Below are 19,681 nucleotides of genomic sequence, written 5' to 3' on the forward strand. Positions count from 1 at the left end.
TTAGTCCTATCCAAAAAAGGGGGGTCCCATATTCACTTCTTCCAGCCATATCCTTTAACTTTACTCCTTGCATACATCCAGAATCATATTTATGCCATGGGTATAGAGCCCCGGGCAAAACTGGGTGTAATTTGGATGCTTTGCTGACAGCTCATAACCTTTCCCTTTCCTACCTGCCCAGAAGCTCGATAAATGTGGTTTAGTTTAGAAGAGTAGTGGGGGGTGATTCCTCTGACCAAAGGTGCACTGAGATATCAAGTTACAGACACTAAAGCTTTTGTTATTCTTTGAGCTCAATACAAAACCCCCGAAATGGTATTAGAAGGTACTGTTTAAAAGTGGTTACCCTAAATTGCCCCGAGTGAGTAAATGTGACATGTAATGGCTGTCAATCAGAATCGGTCTGTCCTGCAACTCACTGGTCACTGCCCAGAAGTGTATCCTGCTTGAGACCTATAGACCAAACTTTATCGAGTAATCAAAATGGGCTTGTTGCTTGATCTTGTGTCCGCACATGTGTCCTGAATGTTTGCTAAATTAAATGAAACAAAAACTACTTTTCCAAATGCAGTTTTATGAAAATCAATTATTTTGGTAAAGGTAAATTACAGAAAAAAGGACTGACTTGTTTTCCCACCTCAGATGAGAACACATGTCTGTTGTCTAATGTCTTTTTGTTGCTGGTGGTGGTAAGTTTCCCTGTTGTTCGTGTCTATGATTGACTGGCAGGCACTTTAAGGCTGAAGGTGACTGGGCGCATCCACTCCTGTGTTTCTTTGGATGAAAACAGAGCTGGTTTTGCTCAAAGGTTTGTGCAGCCGCTAGGTACAGGCCACAAAAAACAGCTGACCACTTCCTCCTTTGTGTACAAGTTAAAAAACAGGTCGATATTTCACACTACTTTAAACTAAATGTTACTTTTTCCACTTCTGCTCAGATTCTACGTGTCTTGATTGAGAGATTTGGTTCAGCTTAAGGGTGCTTGTTAAAAAAAAGTATTTAATATCAGGTAAATGAGCGATGAATTACAATAAAATAAAATAAAACAGCACCTGCAAAGCATTCAAACAATAAAAAGCACTGTACAAGTCTGTATTAATCCAATAAGTGCATGTAATTTTCCTATGTACCTATGGTCAGTACTCTGCTTCAATTCTACAGTAGAGCACCAATCCTTCATTCAACTTAAAAAAAATGTTATGGCAAATTTCAAAAGGTAGTCATCGTCGCTTTCACTGTCATCTTGTCTGCCCTTTAAACAGGCATACGGCAAATTCTCCTGAATAACGTCCCAGGCGCAGTAAGCGCATCATGTGGCCCAGGATATGGCGGCACTGTGCTCCTTGGCCTTCATGCGCAGAGCAGCGATGCTAGAGGACTTGCGGTCGGGGTCCATGTTGAGATCGTATGAGTTGATGCCGGTTGCCATGGCAGCAGAGGAGGACCCGAAAAGGCTGCCCATGTGAGATTGGCCCACATGACCCGCTGAGCTAGGGACGCCCAAGAAGTCAGACACTCCGCTGGCAGAGTGGGGGTGTGGGGTCATACAGGGGCTCACTGTGTCACAGGGGACCACACAGCCCGGGACAGGGGAGGCTGCACTGGTGCCACCCAGCCACGAGGGGTTTTGGATCTGATGGGACACAAAATACAAGTTCTCACCAATATCAAGAGACAAAGTCCAATTATAAGTAACATACAGTAAGTTTAATATATAAGCACAGATGCTGATGCATGACTGAGACCGTTTGTGACGATGGATAGAAATAAACTGGTCGGCAAAGATTCGTCACATTTGCATGCATGAGTCTCAAGTACAGTTGTGCTCAAAAGTTTACATACCCTGATAGAATTTAGGATTTTTGGACTATTTTTCAAAAAAAAGAAAGATAACACAAAACGTTCTTTTTTTTCACTGTGTGAAGCCATTTATCGTTAAATCATAATGAAATAAGAGAGTACCAAAATGACCCTGATCAAAAGTTTACATACCCCAGTTTTTAGTACTTTAACAGCTTTGAGTCATTTGTGGTAGTTGTGGGGAAGGTTCTTATATTTTTCTGATGGTAAAGCGGTGGTAAAAGCCTCCAATTCCTATAGGTTCCTGGGCTGTTTTGCATGAACTGCATGTTTGAGCTCTCCCCACAGTGGTTCAATGGTATTGAGGTCAGGAGACTGAGATGGACAATAAGGGGACCTTCACTTTATTCTGCTCCAATGGCATCAGCGAACCACCTCCTTATTTCACAGAAGGTATGGTGCACTTTTTTGTTGTCAACAAGGCCCATGATGAAATTCTGCTAGGGTATGTAAACCTTTGAGCACAACTGCATGTCCAAAATCTTGCCCTGTCCAGCCAAAGCAAACAATCAAACAAAAACAAAAAAGCAAGTATTTGATTATTTAATGTTTTTGTTGGGACGGGGTGTGTCTAGGGGGTGGCTAGGAGCAGTGCAGGGCAGGCCAATCCCAAGAATTCTATTGGGCTAAAATACAATATTTTTTACTTATAAAACAGATTGCACTTCATTTCTATACAAGGGCCACGCCACAGTTGCTAAGGCGACAAATGTTAACAAATGTGTGGAAATGTCCATATATAAGCACAGCTTATGTATTTGGCTTAAAACCTTAAATACAGTACACGGGCTGGTCTTCAGGCACACTAGAAAAACCAAGTGTCACCCCCCAGGCCACTTTCAAATGTAGTCAGGCAAGACTGTAGCACTCTCCCCTATCCCATTGACACAATGTGTGCAAGGAGTTTGCTAATTAAACGTCCAGATGCAGACGCTAATAAAAAAGTTTGGACACGCCCTTTTGATGATTTGTGACTGTCAATGTCTCAATTTAATCATATTCATACTGTATAATCATTCAGCATCCTTTTCCAAATGGATCAGTCTTTAGTATTTGTGTACTGGATCAAACGCTTCTTCCAGCTTCAGTGTGTGATTATGTTGATAAACACATTCTTTCTCGCATGTCGGCGGTTGTCATACCTGTGCATAGTTTTCGTGGCGTGACAAGAGCGGCAGTTCATACGCGGTGGAGAAGTGAGTTCGGACCTGCTGCATCTGACCAAAACGCTCCCTTTTTCTCCACTTAGCTCTGCGATTCTGAAACCACACCTGCACAAAAAGAGACAATTTGTTACAACTTGAAGTGTATGTTGGAAGTATTCCTATGATATTTCCTTCTGTCATGGGTGAAGAGCTTGTACAAATGATATAAAGCAAAACTGCTGTTGGTTGTTTGAAAGGAGTGGTCCTGGTTTTCCTCTGTTTCCAATAATCGTATCTGACATGTAAACCTGAGAGTGTTGTTTACCGAACATGAATTACTTTCAAAGTGAGTGAAAGAAATCTAAATATGTGACCTAACTGTTGATGCGTGATGCTTTTCTAAACATTTCTCTGATGCAACTGTGACGTGATTTGTCTTAATAATATTCATCTTTGTCAATCGTAATTCAATTAAAATTGAATTGAAAGAAAAAAGCCTATAGAAAGAGTTGCATGTGCATTAGCGTGAGGTTTCATTCATCATTACTAATCATTGCAGGGAGTCAGAAAATGTGTTGTAGCAGCCACAGATGGGAAAATCAAAGAAATTACTTTTTACGAAGCTGAAGTTTTAACATTTTCCCAACCCATGCATCAGTAAAGATTTTTTGCTCATTGTGCCAGGCCTGTTGGCGATTATATGAGCAGGAACATATTTTTGTGTTGCACCCAGCGTTGTGACAGTAATTGGTAAAGACCTTGACAGCTTAAGTAGCCGGCGGACTTTCAATGAGCCTTTATTTATGTTACAGCCCTCAGAGAGAAAGAGCAGAGAAATGGCAAACTGGCCCCAGCAGGAGAGCTGTAGCAGGCCGACCGGACTTTGAAGTGCTCAGAGGCTCCGAGGATTGATAACCCGCCTCTTCTGTCACTCACGTCAGCTCCCAAACCAAAGTCCACTAAAGAAATCCCCGGCCCCAGCCTGGCTTCGCTTTTCCAACACCCGTAAGCACAAGAAAAAACATGCAGCAAACACCCCTGACCACTGTTGTTATTCATTAAAATGTAAGTTTGTCCAACTCGTCCAGGAATCCTTCATCAAATAATTGCCGACTTCCTCCTCTCCATTACAGGAAAGTCTACAATGACAGAAAGTATATGAAATGTTATCTTGTTGTTGACGTATTTAGTTATTTTTTTCAGGGGGATTTGATCTGACCCAAAGCTGATTAATCAGTCTTGTATATACACTAGAGCAGTGTATCTCAAACTGGGGTTCTTCAGGCGGCAAGGTCATCTGCCATTTTAGACTTTATTCATTTTGATTTAAATGGAGTTAATATTTTAATGACTAGGTTCGGGGGCAGGACCACACATCAACCAACCCATTTTCCTCGCAGCCAACCTCCCCTGCCTTTGCCTAATTGCGCCTCTAATCATCCGGATGCCCTATTACCAGCCATGCCCATTCAAAACTGCAGTGTGATGTACTGGTTTAGTGATGTATTTTAGTTAAGTATTTCTCTGGTTTATAAATGGTTTTGTCCCAGTTATGACTAAAGCAGGACAGATACCCAGTGCATTCCTATATGATCTTGATCTAGGCCTGCTGGTACTTGGAAGATCAAATATTTCATGAGGTGGAACAAAGTGAAAACTTAGAATCATTGCACTACTAGAGTACACAACAAAAAAGTGGTAGAAAGACAGTTTTTTCTAGCCAAGCCCAGATACATTGGGTCGGGAAGGGCTGTAATTTGTCATAATATGTTCATCACTCAACACCAGGATGCAGATGATGTATGCTGTGACCAGAGAACGTCAAAGTCTAAAAATACAATGCCGAACATTATCAGCATACTCACTATCCTCCCCATCCTACAGTTTCCTGTAATCTTGCAATCTACCAAAAACACAGTCTTGTACACAACTCATAGAATGTTAAGTATATGGATGTATATAATGCTTACATAAATAAACAAATGTCTTATTGGTAATATTAGTTTGTCCTAATTCGAAACTACTTTTTTGGGACATATGGTCGCATGTGCTTTTCTGCTGGTCTCCATGTGGCCGATACCATCTTGGGCCTTGCGCTCAAAGGCAAATCTCCGATACGTAGTGTTATTGAAACCCCTGCACTTTCAACTCTGACCTGCTTGTGTACCCGCGCTACATATGACTCGACATGGATCTCCTTTCCCCCTTTGAAATTGAAAAAGCAAACATCTCGTGCGCAGACGCCTTTATCCTTCCCTCTTTTTTTTCTCTCTTTTTTGCCAAACTGTGATGCACTCTGCACCTCTGTCCAGCAGTAAAATTTCTGTCTCGCCCCAAAAGCTACAGAATTGATGAGCTGCGATTCCTCACGTGTGAATGAGTGGAGACCAGAGCGCCGTGTTTTTTGACTGACAAGGCATTTCGTGTCTTTTATCTTTCCCGTCTGAGCGTTTAAGAGGACCGCTGGGAGAGAAAGGGGGCCGTAAAGCTGGGTCCATCTGAAGCAGTCCGGAGTGTGATAAAATGTGCAGAGAGAGGCATACCTTCAGAGCCTCAGGGACTGAGTTATAACCCTACGGGCCAGGCACATTTCCTGTCTCTCTCCCAACAGTAAAAGACCCCACTCCTACCCTGCACCTTTTCACTAGAAACTGGGCACAAAAGGCCACATGCCAAAGAGAAAATGCTCAGAAATGTTTTAACATTATGAGACACTTTGCTTAATCTAGTAACAATATGTGGCTGGTTGCTTGCTTTCATATTGCACATCATATTTTCTTTAAGGAGGGTTTGTGTAAGCACCCAGTTGTTCTTGCCGGTTCCATCATAGGAAAGGTTTTCAAAAGGGAGTCACCTGCCTCTCATTCAGTTCGGAGGTTCTTCTGGTCTAGAACAAGAGGCTATTGGCATGTCTAACCTGCTCAAAATATAATTGCATGACTTACTAACCTACTAAACTAGCTTCTCCGTTCAAGAGGCGTGAAAAAACCCAGGATCCAGGACAGCAGCACTGAAACATCTATTTCAGAACTGTTTTGGATTTGGATTCAAACTACCATTTACAGATTTGACAACGTTCGCTACAATTTCTTAACCTCTCAGTAGGCGATATAGAACGGGAATATATTTCTAGCACGGCAGGATTTGGTGCGAAAGGCCACATGTCAGGAAAAGAAAAAAAAAAAGACCTGAACTCAAGATTTCTCTCCAGGTTGTTTGACTAAAGTGAGCCTAAAATATCAACTGGCTCAAAGCCCCTGGGAAGGCTTCACACCTACCCCAGAGACCTCAGCAGGGACACATTCTTGTCTGAACAGGAAGTTAATGAAAGAAAAACACAGCAAATCCAAAGGGCTTTGGCGGACCAGGGCACACACACTCGCCCTCGGATCGCATAGAAATAGTCCGGTCACTCGCCTTGTTCCACCTCTAGGAATGTATGACAGAAGTTCTGAGCGAGAGTTTAGTGAGCAGTGTGTAGCCAAAATGTGCACTCATAAATAATACTACTCAAGTTGAAATTTGATTATTGCCAGTGATGTACTTGACAGCACAGTCACAGCACGGGGATAGAATGGAAATTGCTCGTTACCAAAAAGTTTTAACTTAAGTTATGTGATATTTTTTCTTGGAAATAGGACACACACCTGCCATTCTACTTTTCATAGCTCGTATTTACTTGGCAATAATATGGAAACAATGCTGCAAAAAGCATTATGCCTCATTACCATGCCATTTCCATCCAATTACCATATTACAACTGAGCTGTAAGTGAACCATGAATAAAGTATCCAGGTCTATTAACGTGGAAGAGTGAAAATTCTCAAACTATCAGGTCACACAGATTATGGGGGAGAGCAGTATTCTTAATGTACTCTTAAAGATTCATGAAAATCTGCTCTCCTAAGCGTGCACATCTGAGGTGCAGGCAGCTCCAGCGGGCCCCTGCCTGGCCCCTGTAACCCCCTCTCCCTCCACACTCGCTCTCCACACTACTCCCACATTACTAAATAAATCTCTCATGTTTTTCTGCGAGTGACGTTATCTTTCGAAAGCTGCAGATGTTTCAGGAACCCTACAGTGCATGTGTATTTGGGGATGTATTAAAAACTACATGAAAATCTATAAAAAAAAGTTCATATTTCTTTCAAGTGTTTTAGTGTCTAGTTCAAATCTTGCTTTTGCTCTTCAAATGTTCTCACTCTTCAAAATAATCAACAAATGACATTAGGTCAGTTTAGATAACATCTTGTCATCATGCATAAAGCATTATGAGAGGTGAGATTCCAAAAAGCATGAATGACAATGACGTTTTTCCATACTTAGATATGTTCTTACCTGAGCTTAGACAAGTTTATGCGTACCTGTACCGAGGATACGTACGAAGACCAGACAGGTACGCATCAACTTGTCTAAGCTCAGTATGTAAAAACGGTGGCCTGTTCCTTTAATGAATTGCAAAGAGAGTTTAAGCACTGGCAGTATAATATTCTTGACAACTTGATATCCTATCTCCATGGGGCCTTTGTCTTATTATGTTCAAAACCTGCAAACCTTATAGTTTTTACAACTACAAACCAAACGCATGTGATCTGTTCTATGCAACTGTGATATTAATGTAGGCTTTGATCCGCTGAGTGTCCGGCCTGTATAAAAATGACCTCATCCTTACATAAGTCCCCTGCTCACCTGAACTCTCGCCTCCGTGAGGTCGGTGCGCAGAGCCAGCTGTTCACGAGCGTACACATCTGGGTAGTGCGTCTTCTGGAAGACCTTCTCCAGCTCCTCCAGTTGGTAACTGGTGAAGGTGGTGCGGTTGCGTCTCTTCTTGCCCTTGTTGCTCTCGCCTGTGTCTCCTTTCTCCATGGGGCTGGGCAGCTCAGTGCCCGGGGTCCGCTCGGAGCCGCCCTTCACACTCTGCTCCTTCACAGACAGAAAACTGGAGTCCATCCCAACAGCGTCCGAGTCAGGAGCCACAGAGTCACTCAGACCTGAGCTATCTTTACCTGGGCACAAGAAGATCATAGATACATTTTATTAGCTCCACATGCACAAGAAGAAGATCTATGCATGTGACAAAATATACCCTTTTTTTTTTGTTTCATTTTTTTAATCATTCAGCGAGATTAAGTAGTGGTCTGAAGTCACTTTGAATGCTGTATAATTGCCTCAAAATGTATAAATGTATAAATCTTCACCTCTAACCTTGTGAGTGACCCCTCCACAGATGGGTAATCCATACTCGTCATCTCTCAGATCATTACCCGACATCACTGCCCGTAAGTGCAGGGTCGCTGGGGGCATGTGTCGCCCGTTTCTATTACTTACAAGTGCTGAGAATCAGATAAATGACTCTCGCACCTCCTTGCTCTAACCTGACAACTTTATGAGTGTGCAAACGAGATATTCGAAATACCAAGAAGATATCAGAGAGGTCTGCCTAAAGGAAATGACTGCTATATTGGGCGAAGATGGTCAGTAACATTGAGCAACTGTGAAGCATACATTAGTGTGATAAAGCTGTTAAAAAAATATTCATTCATAATGCAGAAGGGATTCAGATCCACGGCACCAACATTGACTAAAAAATGTTTTGGATCATTTTATGTAGAGTTTTGAGGGTCATTTGAAATACCAAATACCCCTGAACTATAAGATTTTAAGATCCAAGTCTGGCTGCTACTTTGATTTTTTACCAACACAAGATAAGATCTGCGCCTTGGCGGAGGTCTGCGATCCTTAATTTCTCATGATTTTGACTTTCCTTCTTGCTTCGTACACCGTAATAAATGTTAATGTTAAAACATGTTTAAAGATTTGTAATATAATGTCTTTCTCATGCACGCACTCATCAAGTACCCTCCATCTTCTTGTGACGACCCAAACGAAATGGCAGCTTAGACAAGAAAGCTGGCAGTGACACCACAGTGGAAATTTATGATCAGAGAGCTGCCTGAGGTTTTACAGTTAAGCTGCAGTCTTCAGGGTAGCCAAAAAAGAGAGAAAAGGGGAGCTTATAAATGGCTTCTTGTGTCTGAAACCAGGCAAATTAGTTGTGACAATCCCACGGCAAGGTGACTTAATGCCCGCATGCTGTGCACATGCGCCAGCGAGATTGATAGATGCGTATTGGTTTGGGACGTGCAGTGGTGAGGGAGTCCCAGTAAATAGCAACGGCTCGTTTGCCTAAGTCTGAAATTATGGCCACAGTGTCTGCTTTCCACAACATCACACAATCATCATTGAATTACAGCGGGATTCTGGAGGCAGCCACACATGGAGCACAGCACGCCAAGCCATTTCACAACCAAACACCCAGTAATGCCTTTGTTCCACCCAAAATCAGAATGACACAAATTAAAATAGTTTCATAGTTCCCATAAATCAAAACAATAGTTAATATTTTGCAAGATAGTCGAATGTATGTGTTATGCTTTGCCAAAAAAAACAAAAACATGAATGAATTGTAGCTGTGACAAAGACCAATAAATTCAATATATTTGTTGGGAATTTTAACCAGAGACTGAAAACAGGGTACCCGCTTGTGGTTAAAAACAATTAAAATAATAAAATTGTGTTTTCATAATGAATGCTTCAATACAGCCACACATCGATAATAAATGCAATGTTATTCTGCACATTTTTTACATTTACGTTGAAACTTGCACTTAATAGTTTATTTTGTTTTTTACCCCTTTAGTAAATCGAGACTTGTTTTACCATGACAACTTAGGTGGACGTCTAGTGCATATTTCCCCCCCAAAACTCACCTGAGCATCCTCACATATCATTCAGTGTCCTGTGTGACGTTTCGTTGTCATTCAGTATGTTTAATTTATCCAAAGGTCAGATAACATTACTTTTAAGATGTAGACATGCAACGCTAATTCATGTTAAGCATCACACTAAAGATTTATGCTGCGCTTTACGGTCTCCCAGTAGACCACTCAGGATCCCAGGCCTGTGTGATCACTGAGATGTTTTCCTTCCACACAAATCGAGGTGGACTCTTGTGTTTTGGTGGCGGGCGCTCAGCGGGGGGCAAACATCCACAGCCGTGTCTCCCAATGCCCATGACTAACACACATCCTGTTAGAGCTTGAAGGCAGCGAGCAGTGTTTTATCCAAGCATAAATAGTGGGGAGTTATTTCACCATACTCCCCTGGACGGCACCGCGGGCCCCCTCCGGAGAGCTGTCAGGCCGCGCGCTGATCAAAGACTGCTGTTTAGATCCATGTCCCAGATATGTTTTTGGCTGGACCAGACTATTGTGACAGTCCAGGCCTGTGTTATTGGTGAGGTCTGCAGCTCTGCCCCAGGTGATCAGCAGTGGGCCCTCCTACAGTGAGAGCCATCTGTAGCGCACACAGGGACAAGACTAAAAAAAAGGGAGTTTCGTCTCCAATACGGCTACATGTTTAGCTCATTGTTTCTCTTTTCTCTGCAACCTATTTACTATATTTTCACCTATTATTCAAGTCATTATGTAAACTAACATCTTGTGCATAATCGCTATTTTAAGGTCAAATGCTGGAGATGATAAATCCAACAGAGTTTGTGTGCACGATAGACACAATGGCACCTAATAACAAGCTCTACTGAGATAAATCTTCCAGTAAAAATGCTCTTCTAGTTAATGTGATATATGCCACTTTAGTCAGACCAATTGTTTCACATTCAACCAGGTAGCTCAGTTGGGGTGTGTGTACAGATGACAGGACCATGGTCACGTTCCGGACAGGGTCAGACAGTGGTGCAGGACGACCATTAAAGCACAGTTAAAAACCAAGGGCCCGACATCAAAGTCTAATTTAACTGGCCGTAAAGCGACAGGGCACCTTCGCTCTCTCCTTTATAGACTGGGACGACTGGGGTCAGCGCACGGTGTTAAGAGGAAGCCCCATAAATTACCCTGCACACGGAGACTGCCGGAGATTAACAACTTGTTACACAAACTGAACAGAGAAAATTCCCAAATAGTAGGAAGATATATGAGGCTGGGAAGAGGGAGCTGCCAGCCAGTGTGAGAGAAGTATTTGTTTTAACAGTGTTCGGAGTTTGCTTTTTTGTCTTAGCGTAAGTTTAGAAAGAGAGAAAAAAAAGAAGAAGAGGGCTTTGACTCGATGAATACATGTTGGGTCCTGCTTGGATGGATTTGTCCTGACGTACAGATGCCCAGTGCGTGCCTACAACTGAACCACAAATTATATGAATGTAATGTGGTGTCACTTTCAGCAGGACACTTATGAATAGACGAGGAATCAAAAGGAACTAAAGTTGAGTTCTGAGATGGTGCCAAAGTTAATTTGTGTCTTTAAACGCATAATCCTTGGGGAATAAAATAATATTTTTTTCCTCCCAAAGATTCAAAAAGTCACAGAGTAGAGATCAGTGCAAAGAGGCAAATTCTATTGTGATTGCAAAATGCTTGACAGGTACTATTGATACTGGCAAAGAATATAAGTGAGATAAAGAATGAGATAAAAACATTGCAAGGGATTTAGCATTGACAAAGAGCCTTTGACTTCAGGTTTGGGCACAATCGTTCCCAGAATGCATCTACTGTAGTATGGATTTTTCGATTTGTAAGAGTTGATAAACGCTTCTATAACATCGTCTGTTCTTCAATGTCTGACTTTAGCATAGCACTATACGCGAGATAAATTGTTCTGATTCATCGGTTGCAACCTTAGTGAAAGTCATTTTAAAGAGATTTTTCGCTGCGGCTGTTTTAAGTCTCTATACACTTTGATATTAAACCCTGTTGACTGAATGACGATGATTGATTCCCCCCAAAACGCAGACTAAAGAGAACGGCATAGCGCCTACAAGGCAGATAAATCACCTCTGATCCACACACTCCCCTCTGAGTGTGTCTCCTGCTTCCAACCGTCTCATGTCCAAATGTTTCCATCCGACGTTAGAGCACTGCCTTTTGCTTCGACTGTTTTTGTTTTCGGATCGCACCAGAACATTCCAGTGGGGGAAAGTTGTGCACCAGCATATTTTGTTGGTAATGGGAATTCACTATACACTTTTCCACGTGAACATAGACTTTAGTTGATTCAATGAGGCAAGATTGTATACAATATATAGTATTAATATCATACAAATATCTGTGCCATTTAATTCTATAACTAGGACAAGTGAAATAAATACTACGAGCAGGGGGGCTTCTGCTTTAACCGCTTGAACTCACCGCTCGTGCTCTGCAAAGCACTTTAAATTGCTTTGTGTACAAATTGTGCTCTACAAATAAACTTGCCTCATCTTTACTTGAGTAAAGTACCTGAGAGAATTTTGTCCCATCATTTAGAATTAAATTGATGAGTAAAAAATCCTACACTACTGCTAAACTTTTCTAACTGCTAATCTCCTGCCATGTTGAGTATCGCATGACGATTCGCTGTTACATACAAGAGCGGTGACAAAAAGGCAAAACATTTTTTCTCTCGCGCTCTCTCGGACACGCAAACTGAGCCTAATGTAAATTGTACTGCCAAAACTTGAAGCTAAACGGTAAAGTGATCCGGAGTCCATGTCACCTCCACTCATGTCAGGCAGCGGCTGAGGAGTGGCCCGTTCGTCTGAGCTTAGGTCTGGGACTGGTACCTATTATGCCCCGTATGGGACTGATGCGAGGCGCGGGGGCCATTACGAGAGGCCAAGCGGTCGAGCCGTGTTAAATATGGAGAAGGCAGAGAGGCAGGGCGACGCAAGGGCGCTGGACTGTGGCGGGACAGGGGACTGAATTTACATTTTAGTCCATGAATGTTAAAGTTTAAAAGCATAGATGATTTTGACCAGGAGTTATATCTTAAATCTGGGAATTACAAATAACTGAGCACTCACTTTATCTACTTTGACTTTTTAACTTTAAGTTTTTTTTGCTTTGATTTAAGTTTTGGTTTAGAGGAATAAAAAAACAATCCTTCCCTGTTCTGTATTTGTCAGCTCATCCTTTTAAATGTATTTCAAAAGTGTGAAAATTAAAAATGTCACTAAGTGTACAAAAATATGGTTGATGTGGCAAATTGAGTACATTTATTGTGAGAAATGTTTTTGTCATATTTGGTCTAAACTTTAAATTTTGAAGTTTGGATTTGTTGAATCTGGCCGGCAACATTTCAGAGAGTGATCAAGTTTTATTACAATTTCTTTGCTATTGTAACATTTTGATTTGTGCCACAAATTCCAAATTTGCAACGTTTCCCAGTTTTGGGATACAATTGTATTTTCTTGTTACATAACTGTACCACATGACAGTGAAGCTGCACAGTTAATTGCAATGAAATCGTAATTTCAATTTTGATGGTCGTAATTAAGAAATCGCAATGGTTAAAATTTTAAAACGTCAAGTTCAGACAACAAAAAAATGTGTCTACGTAAGGGTTTATCCTGTACAAAACCTGCTCACGCTGTAGTTTAAACCTCTACAAACAGGTTCTGAAATACATAGGGCTCTTAGCAGTATGTCAGTCTTGTCTCAGATGTTAATGCTTCAACATGTTTATAATGTGCACTGAAAATAGTTTTTATTTTGAAACAAAAAATCCAATCACATTTGCAAAAAACACAATCATTGAATATTTTTCCACCATTGTGCAGCCCTATATACTGTAGCAGCTTAGTAGCAGTAGCTTATATTTGTCACAGTGTTACGGCCACTGTCTGCTGAGTCGAGTACGTTTAATCCAGTCTAATTTAATGAGGCCCACCACTCAGCAACTCTCATCTATAAAAGTCGCGCCCTTTGCCTCGTCCCAGTCTAGTTAAATGTTTACTGTTCAACACTGGAGCCCAAATGTTGCGAGGCGGTCTGGTCTGACACTATAGCTGTTTGAATGAGGGTTTCAAATGGATTCGCCCTGGTCTGGAGTCTGTGAAGGACAGGGAAGAGGGCAGGGCAGGGAGGAGAGGGCAAAGGCCATATTCTTTAGACGGGTCCAGGAGGAGAGCCTGATACATCAAATGAGGAAGTGTGTTGTCTCCTGGGATTACAAAAATGGGACGGAGGCGTGTGCCAGTGCAGGGCAATTTGGTTGTCTTGTAAAAAGCACAAAAACACAGTGTAAATTGGAACTACTCAAGTAAACACTCTCAAATGACCACATATGCTAATTGTGTACCAAAAGCATAATAAAATATCTTATAATATTGCATCTATAATTTAATAAATATACGCTAAATAAGTAAGATACAATTTGAAGTAATAGGCAGTACATTTTTACAGTACTTTTGTCCCTGTTTTTTTTATTACTTTTCTCATCAGCCAAAACTGTCTCAACTCATAAACATTTAACTCCTTTGAATCACTTTTCACCTTTCGCTCAATTGATGAAGGCATAAATCGCACAGATGCGTTGACTGTTCAAAAGTACTCTGTGTAAAATATAGATCCCATAAAAAATATTGGACCAGGAAACAGCGACGGCTCCAGGACGGTCTGACTGAGGGTGGGTCAGTGTTTCAAAGCAGTGCAAAGAGAAATCCTTGTCATTAAAACACACACTGTGATACAACTAAAAGTGAGGGTGTCAACGTTCGATGCACAGATTTGCCCCCCTGTAGATCCGGCACTGCCAGGAAACAACAAGCTATAAGTCTTACATTTCTCAATGAAAACATCAGGAATCATTTATCATTTTTCCTCCTCGACTTTGGTGAGCGCTGCATATTTTAGGTCTCTTTAATTTATGTCAAAACACATCTAGGAGAGAGATGTTGCGTAGCGTCATCTTTTAATTACAAGGTACACAAGCAAGAAGTGTTGGAGAATGACGCCGCATGAATTTAATTTCATTACAGAGTCCAAATGATGTGGCTCTTGACCTATCAGATTAGACGCAGGAGATGGAGGAGGATGTTTGGGTATTGAGGGCAGAGAAGTAAAGCAGTGTTGACATCTGAGTTGCATTAATGTCAGAGGTCTCCTGGTCTGCGCGGCGGACATGTTTGTTCCTGCTTTCCTCACCGTGAATCCGCTCGTGTTGAAGCAGTGGCGCCTTGAAAAAGTAAATAATATGACAATCTGATCCTGCAGGGTTGTGTAATAGAAGTCCAACCGAAGTTTAAAGAGAGAAAAAGTAAAATACTTAAATTGATGGATGTATTCAATTTCAGTACTTAAAGGAGGCAGATAACATAAGCTTGCTCTTCTCCCTGCTACTTTTCCATTCACATTGTATTGAACAGTTTTATGTATTCATTACATTGTATGTCAGTTATGAATTTAATTAATTAATTAACTAATTAATACAAATAAGTATGTTAAGTGAACCCTTTTATGTTGCTCGCAATATTGCAATAGCTATACCATTTATTACACTGTCAGTTCCGTAATGTAAATGTGGATTATTCAAAGCGTAATATATTTCTGTGAAAGCATTGCTTTCTCAATTATATAAATCAGTGGCTCACCAAGAACCTCATAACATATTCAAGCTTTCATCTACAACCACTTTACAAAATATTTCATCTTAATACCACCAGACCTGATCAAGATCAAACCAGGACTGAAGTCGATTATAGACCTAAAAAATGTCAACAAAATTTGAGAACATAATGTCTGAACTGAGTGTAAGCCATGTCCAAACCACAAAGACACCTAATTTAAATGCTAACCATAAAGTAAATAATCTCCAAAATGCCGAGGTACACATACCACAGTTTGAGAACCACCAATCTAAATGCAACATACAAAAAAAACACACACACACACACACACACAAAATGCTACACCTTCTAAATTTCACTTGATTAAAAATAATGGGCATTTTAAGTTTGATGGTATACGCTACTCCAATCTAGACTCCAGTCCCACAGCAGTTGTCATTGTTTAAAAGGCTCCTAAAAGCAGCCGCAGCAGCAGCATGTATTTTGAAGGATTGATACGTGTTTCTAATATTTTGAGGCTATAAAGGATATTGCCGTAGGCCGCTTTCCAAAAACTGTCATAACATCCGCAATAAACTCCTGGTGCGTAAGGCTGATGGACAGGCCTCTCCAGAAACAAAAAAAAAAACCCCGCTCAATCTTAAAATACTGTTGTTATTGTTATTTAAAACCATAGTACGTTTTTTTTTTGTCCGTGGCAACAAAACGTGTTTTTTTAATTTACTAAATAGATTTTCCATTCAGTTTTATAACTTTTTTCCAATATGCGTTTGCGTTATTAAAGCGGTGCGTAATTTTATTTTCAATCGACACGGTTAGTAATACAACCGCAAAAATAGACTATACAGGCTATAAGCTGATTGTTATTATTATTAGGCTATTATAATTGATCGTCATAATTTTATAAAACCTTAAGCCCATAAGAGAGACCAAGCAAAAGGCTGCTTTGCTCTACTTGAGAGCGCAATGGCTCTCCTTAAAAATGTCTGGAACGACGACATGTATTTAGTTAAAGGGTGTTTTCCATGTAGTTTACATTGTGCCGCTTTGTTGTTTTTCTTGCAGCACAAAAAAAAGAAAGAAAAAAAAAATCGTAGGCCTCTTTTAGCTTTTCCACTCTGTCGCCCTTTGTTTAAACACTCAAATTGGGATTAGAATAAAGAGGATTTAACCCAAGTCGACCCAGCACTTGTCAACAATTTAGCCTCTTTACAGCTACAGCACCAATTATCATTAGTCTTATTAGACCCCCTGATCCCGCTCGAGTCACCGCGCGGCCTAATTGGAGCCAATCAGCGGCGGCTCGAGCGTCTGAACAGTTCGGGAGCTCGTCTGAAAACGCGTTAATTCAATTGTGCGTCTCAGCCCCGACATTAAGGATTGTAAATACAGCTTATCGGGTTAAACCGGCGCACTAATGCAACAGACAATTCGACCGGGAGAGAAGGTGAGAGACCACTATTACGCGCGTGTCTCTCTCAACGGCGAGAGGGGTTTTCGATGACAACCGTGTAACTTTTACAAACGGGGTGTTTACTCAGCACAGTTTGACCAAGAAGGGTCGAGGATTCTATGATGAAGATTTACGTTTTGCTCACCAAAATGTAGGGCAGGAAAATATGAACAATTAAGGATGTGGCAACAATAAAGGCATGTCGTGCAGAAGGAGAGGTTTCGTTACATTTGCAGAAGTATGCAGGGGAAAAACTCGGCAACTGAATCTCACACTCATTCCTGCAGAGAAACTGATCTCCACAATTCCCTACAAAACCATCCATCATTTTGTTGGCTCACCATAGCAGTGTACGGCCGTCCCGTTGTGTCCTCCCGTCTCCTCGTGCGCTCTGTCCTCCTCGGGGGGCGTCTTGCTCGAGGACCTGAAGAGCTGGTATTTGCTGAAAGAGTCCTCGCCACTTGTTGCCGTAATTGCTGGTGACGACGCCGTGTCCAATGAGTGGCACTTCTCCGCGTAAGTCTCGCTCTTGTTACTGAGCAGGAAGGGACTGTATCTGTGCGTGTCGGCGGAGGGGAACGTCCGGAAGAGCTGCTCCCTGTTTTGTGCCGCTGACAGAGAATAGTACGAATCCATGGATGTCATGTCGTAGAGTGGGACGCGAGCTTCTGCGTTCATGCTTTAAAAAAAAAAAAAAAAAGGAGGAAAAGTTAGTCTCTCTTACTCTCTGCAGGCTCTTCGGCACCCCTCCTCTTCCTATACCTCACACACAAGCAGATGTTTTTACTTAGAAAACCATTCAAATCTCTTCCAGGAACCACTGTCGTTGACCACGCTCCCGCTAAAGGTCTGACTACAGAGATAGTTGGGATAGTTGCTGGGACCACTCTCTCCTCCTCGTCGCGATTCCCATGTGATTTTTGTGTGAATGACACAGAGCGGTGAGGTCACGTATTATAGATGGGACAGGGAAAGGAGGGAGGGGGGTTAAACACATGACATGAAACCAGTGTTGGATATGAGCGGGCCATACACGCCACGATGAGTGATGGCACTGGGGCGGAAAAGGCACAATTTTACGCCTTATTCTCCACGGTTCATCAGGACCAAACCATCCATTTACGCACGCGCCATTGTGCTTGCTGGTTCTGTTACACATAGATATTGATTAGCATTAATGCTGTTGTGTTTCATATTCATTTAATTTAGCTGATATCCATCTATAGTGTATAATCGCAAAAGATATAGTAATTGTGTGGTTATGACAGTGCATAATGGTCACAATGAAACCACATCTTGTCCATAAACCTTTTTTTTTAAACAATATTTTTTGTAGAAGGGAGAGACGTTTAGCAAATTATTGGAGTCGGGACTCGAGAGTTGAACTCAAGTGGGACAGCGGTTCGTGCTTGTGCTTCAGAGCAAAAAGGTTTGATCCCCGGATGGATGAGGGCTTTTTCTGTGTGAGTCTGCATGTTCTCGCCTTCCACTAAAACATATACAATAGGTCAGATTGAAGGGGAGTGTGTTGGAGAGTGTGAGTGTGGGAGAACGGATGGAAATTAGCCGACAATCCAGCAAGGCGTGTTTACATGCATGAGTCTCTTATACTGTATGTATGTTCATTAACGTGCACTGTCCGACCTAGAAAATATAAAAAGAACTATTGACGGTAAGGCAGGCTGAAATCCCCATTGGGCAGCCCGACCAAGAAGCTGTTTCACATCACTGATAAACATTGATCAATTCCTGTGTCCATGATTGTTACATCAGTTAAATCCTCATTTTTCACAATTATTCCTGTGTAAGGATAGTATGTGTGCAGCCTGAAAAGTTGCTACATTATTCTTTTGATGAAAAATAATTATTTTCTTCATTCATTTTTATCCGATATTATGTGTAGTTTCCCTGCAATATTCTGCAAAGCACCTTTTCAACTTATAGCGAAATACGACAAAGTAAAAATGCAAAGTGAACTAAAAACATAAAAAGAAAACCTCGATGCATATAGACCGAGCTCTGATCCTGTCACACATGTTGAACAGATGAGCGTTTGGAACATGTGTGAGGAAGATAAAAGGGACGACAACAGCGGGACAGAGCAGCACAAAGGCTCTTTATTTACATGTCTTCATATAAGATTCAGGCCGTAGCTCATAATTTGACTCCTGATGTCATGCTTGTACCTGTGCTAAAAATAGTGCGGCTTTTAAAGGGGCTTAATCACTTTCATTCAAACAAAGTTTCTCCAAGGAGTCTTCCCCCTTCTGTCAGCCGGAATCATTTACGGCTCTGAGTCACAGTACATTATCATCTATCATAATGCTACTCATGCAGTGCATTTATATCAGGACCTGATAGTTCAAATAATCCTATTGTTTCATGGTATGGACCAAGTTTAGTAAATATTCAGTCTGATAGCAATAGCAGTATATATTTCCTAAAGAAAAATGCACTTATCATCAATTTAGACCTTTAGCAGCCAATACAACAAACAATTTTCTGTTCTTACTTAACATTTGCATTGCGTGTATCTTATTTATAAGAGGTGAGGGTAATATTTCCGAAAGGATGAAATCTGAAATCTGAAGCCAAGTGTGTGACCAATGATGATGAAATTTATTGTGTTTTATCCCATTTGGCATGTTTAGAGGGTGGTTTACGCAACAGCTTAAAGAGCAGTCAGATCTTCTTTTACTTTATGAGAAAAACTTAATCTTGACTAAGAGGCTGCAAGAACCATTTGTGTCTTAGAAAGATGGACACTGGGGACTAGTTATTTATGTGGCTGAGTACGTTATTTATTGAGGTTATAGGCTACGTTTA

At 41.3% G+C, this 19,681-nt stretch overlaps 1 protein-coding gene across 1 annotated transcript; it reads right to left on the reverse strand.

Annotated features, from left to right (window-relative positions):
• Nucleotides 1–1,164: 1,164 nt before the first annotated feature.
• On the reverse strand, nt 1,165–17,726 carry alx4a (ALX homeobox 4a). The gene is made up of 4 exons (XM_079555763.1): nt 17,197–17,726; nt 7,695–8,011; nt 3,003–3,131; nt 1,165–1,633 (listed from the first exon to the last, which is right to left on the reverse strand). The coding sequence occupies exons 1-4, from the start codon at nt 17,531–17,533 to the stop codon at nt 1,310–1,312; spliced, it is 1,107 nt and encodes a 368-aa protein (XP_079411889.1). The 5' UTR covers nt 17,534–17,726; the 3' UTR covers nt 1,165–1,309.
• Between the last annotated feature and the right edge of the window lie 1,955 nt (nt 17,727–19,681).

This window comes from Gobius niger (assembly GCF_951799975.1).
Source record: "Gobius niger genome assembly, chromosome: 4".
NCBI lineage: Eukaryota > Metazoa > Chordata > Actinopteri > Gobiiformes > Gobiidae > Gobius > Gobius niger.

Excerpts from the sequence above, each read along its gene's own strand:
- alx4a (XM_079555763.1), bottom strand. The coding sequence starts at position 17,533 with ATGAACGCAGAAGCTCGCGTCCCACTCTACGACATGACATCCATGGAT. Across the intron at positions 8,012-17,196 it reads GACGGCCGTACACTGCTATG|GTAAAGATAGCTCAGGTCTG; the intron begins GTGAGCCAACAA and ends TCTTGTGCCCAG. Across the intron at positions 1,634-3,002 it reads GCCACGAAAACTATGCACAG|ATCCAAAACCCCTCGTGGCT; the intron begins GTATGACAACCG and ends GTGTCCCATCAG.